We start from the raw sequence: 3,624 nt of genomic DNA on the forward strand, positions 1-3,624 counted from the left end.
CAGGTGCCCCAGTAGGTGCTGCTACCCTAGTAGGTGCAGGTGCCCCAGTAGGTGCTGCTACCCTAGTAGGTGCAGGTGCCCCAGTAGGTGCTGCTGCCCCAGTAGATGCAGGTGCCTTAGTAGGTGCTGCTGCCACAGTAGGTGCTGCTGCCCTAGTAGGTACAGCTGCCCCAGTAGGTGTTGTGGGCATGGGAGCCTCAGCTGCTTCTGAAGGTGCTGACACTCCTGGAGCCCCTGCCACCTCAGTAGGCACTGCCACCCTAGGAGCCTCAGCTGCCTCAGTGGGTGCTGCCCTCTCGGTAGGCACTGCTGCCCCAGGACCTTCTGCTGTGCTGGGGGCTTCTGCTACTTTGGGAGTCCCTGACATTGCAGGGGCCTCTGCAGCTGTGGGAGCCTCTGCCACCCCAGAAGGTGATGCAATTGCAGAATCCACTGCATCCCTGACTTCTGATTCAGCCTTAGGGCCAACCCTGGGCACATCTGCCTCCTGGGCCTGACTTCTTGCCCCACTCTGAGCCTCAGCACTGGGTACAGCTGGGGCCAGTGCTTCAGCTCCAGCCACGTCCAGAGCAAAAGCTTCATCCTGGCTCCTGTTCTCTGTCCCAGCCTGGACTGGGGTTGGGGGACTAAATCCTGGCCCAAGGTCAATCGTGAATCCAGCCCTTAGCCCTGCTCTAGCTCTGACTCCAGTCCCAGCCATAGCCCGGTTCTTGGACTTGACCATTCTCTTCTTTGTCTGGTCTCTTCCCCTGGTGTATTTGTAGACACAGTACCAGGCACCAGCTCCGATCACGATCCCCGCCGCTACGCAGCCAGCATCCCGAACTCGGCTCATGGTAGAGATGGCGTGATTTTCTGATCCAGGGTGTAGAACTGGCTTGCCCAAGTAGATGTGTGCTCGTCTGGCCAAGGTTATTCAGCTTAGGCTTGCAAGTTCTGCAAGAGGCTGCAAGCCAAGCAGGACCTAGGGATAAAGGATAAAATTGAATCTAAGGGTTCTGGCTCACTTCTTTTGTGTCTAACCAGGGCTACTTAAAGGAGAGTTTGGAAACACATGGCTCAGTGGGCAGGCTAGCACCCAGATACAGGTGCCAAGGCCTGCAGTTTGCTGATTCAAAGGCCTAGTTGGTCAGCAACATTTTCAGTACCTTCAACCCTAACCTGCCTTACCAATGCCAACATCTACAACTTCCTAGCACTAAGTCAGGGGTGGGGGGATGAGAGGCAGTAGAGACATAGGGAAAGCAGATGGAGAGCAGGAAAAACAGTGGAGATCTCAGGTTCTGCTTTGATGCCCCAACCTCCACTCCAAGGTCACTACATCATATTCATGCACATACCAATCTCCTGGGATCAGGAGCAGTTTTCTCTTTTCTTGTACTTGAACAAAGCCCCAAAGGCAGACAAACCTGTGGACAGATCATAGAAAGGGCATTTTTGAGCCATTGGTGGATGATCTGCCATTTCTTTCCTGATTTGAACCCTTTTTGGGTCAAAAGTTTCCTTTTCTCAAGGCTCCTCTTTTCCTCCTACCCTTTCCTTTTCCAACTATTAACTAAGAAGATGGATGCCACGCCCCTTTCTCTGCACCACCAAGCAAGGGCCCGGGTCAAGAGAGTTTTAAACCCAGAGAAGATGCAGGAGGAGGAACCTCTGGTCCCGCCCTCAGCTCTGGTTTCAACCACACCCACACCAGTGTTTCCCAGACAATTCCCGCCCCCAAGACTCACCACCGGGGATTTAGAGCTGTTGCTCTTTCCTTCACTTTAGAGCTTCATCCTAAAGACAGACTGAAGGGCATAAACGTAGACTACAGACCGTGAAGACTGAGAACCTGGTGGGTGGATCAGCACCTGGGACAGGAGTCCCAGTCATTGCCTTTTAGTATCCGCAGATCATAACGTCAACCAATTCTACCTCTCAATTCCCTCAACTCTTCTCACCCCTCCCTTCCCACCCCAACCCCCAGTCCTGCGCAGGCTCCTTATTCAACCCCTCCTTCCTCTTTGCCCCTCCCCGTCCGCCATTTCTCCCAGACACACCGCCACACCCCTTTTCCTGCACCGAAATGGGAGGGGGCGGGGCGAGAGTGCAGCGAAAGCTGGATGGGAAGCAGCCTGCGAGATTCCTGCCAAACAGTTTATCGTCCCCCTCCTAGGAGTACCCGTCCTTCAGGCCCCATCCCCCAGGCCAGCATTAGCCTGCAGTAGTCTGCAGAAAAGGAGCCCCATCGTCTGCCTTTTTGGTTGGTGTCAGGGTCGTTATTTTCCACGGTATCTCCGCTCCGGGCTCTGACTTCTATTCCCCCCCACCCCCAAATTCCCTGATAACCGCCATTTCTCCCTCCTGCATACCAGAACTCCTTTTCTGGGACTGAAAAGACTGGGGGTGAACAGTTGTGTGGGCCGGAGGTATCTGGAAAGCTGTCTGGGAGTTAACGGTTTAATACCAAATTCTTTCAGGGTCCCCCCTCCCCTTGGGAAGCCCAGACAACGTCAAACCCTCTGTCTCTCTCCAACACTGGTTGGCACACCCATTTCCCAGTACCTTCAAAGGACAGGGGGCGGGCCGGGGGAAGGGAGGTTGAGGGGGTGAGAGTAGTGGGAGATGTCCGCAAAGTGAGGGTGGGATCGAACATTCCAGATTGTTTCCAAATTGTGTTCGCCCCCAGGTCACCTTTTGCCGGCCTCCCCGCTGGCTCTTATTTGCGCTGCCACGTTTATTTCTCTTTTCTCCTCCTCTCAAAGCAAGACGGGATGTGGGGTGCGGGGCCTGAGTGTCAAAAATAAAACCAGAAAACACTGCCTGCAAGAGGCAGTATGCATATTCTCAGTAAAGTCTATCAGTCTTTTCGTTCTCCCCTTCCCTCCTCCCCACCGCCCACTAATATGAGCTGTGTCTGAGTTCCTTGAGTCTGGAAAGCCGACCAGGAGCTGGGGAGGCGGAGGTGCCCAAGGTCTCAGATGCCCGCATCCCTAACGTACCGCTATGCAGGGGGCCCAGGTCGTGCCCACCCTCGCACCCACCTGCCCGGATCTGGGGGGATTTTTGTCCTCCTCCTCCTCCTCCTGCTCCTCCTCCTCCTCCTTCTCTTCCTCTCTTGGGTTAAACGCAGGGCAGTGCGCAGCGCGATAGAGTTGGTACCCAGAGGAGGACGGAGAACTGCGGTCAGAGCTTTAAGTGCCTTTGCCCACGTCAGCTCCTGGTCACGTGAGGACTGCATCACCAGTAAGCTTGGGTCCCCAATTTCCACTCCCACCAAGAATACGAGCTCCCTCCTTTATCCCCACTCCTACCTCACCCCACTACATCAGGTCCTGTCACTCATATTTTGTCTTTGTAGTCCTGGAGGCCAAATGTAGCCCCATCTCCCAGCTATTGGAATTTTCCTTTCTGTGGTTACCAGGATGGGCTGTATCTTCAGGGAGGGCTATTGACACTTCCCCCCCTTTGATGGGAGAATTAATTGTCTCATCCTTTCCTGGGCTGTTGTACACTCTTCCCTCCCTCCACCTGCAATTCCCCAACCTCAAGTCTCCCCACGCTCATTGTCCTTGCTCCAGTGTAGGTAAGGGATGGAGTGTCAGAAAAATGACAAGGAGTGGGATGGGGCCTGTACTTCTG

The 3,624-nt window shown here is 54.5% G+C and overlaps 1 protein-coding gene across 1 annotated transcript in view; it reads right to left on the bottom strand.

The window, feature by feature from the left end:
* The window catches only part of ARMCX2 (armadillo repeat containing, X-linked 2), a 5,190-nt gene extending 2,099 nt beyond the window's left edge, over window positions 1–3,091 (bottom strand). The window contains exons 1-4 of the mRNA XM_023508732.1: window positions 3,027–3,091; window positions 2,677–2,805; window positions 1,341–1,409; window positions 48–964 (exon numbers count right to left, since the gene is read on the bottom strand). Of these exons, the coding sequence (XP_023364500.1) occupies window positions 48–835 (788 nt within the window). The 5' untranslated portion in view covers window positions 836–964; window positions 1,341–1,409; window positions 2,677–2,805; window positions 3,027–3,091. The remainder of the gene's footprint in view (window positions 1–47; window positions 965–1,340; window positions 1,410–2,676; window positions 2,806–3,026) is intronic.
* Window positions 3,092–3,624: the final 533 nt, after the last annotated feature.

The sequence above is a fragment of the Otolemur garnettii genome, unplaced genomic scaffold (genome assembly GCF_000181295.1).
Source record: "Otolemur garnettii isolate 467f Iridium unplaced genomic scaffold, OtoGar3 scaffold00268, whole genome shotgun sequence".
Lineage (NCBI taxonomy): Eukaryota > Metazoa > Chordata > Mammalia > Primates > Galagidae > Otolemur > Otolemur garnettii.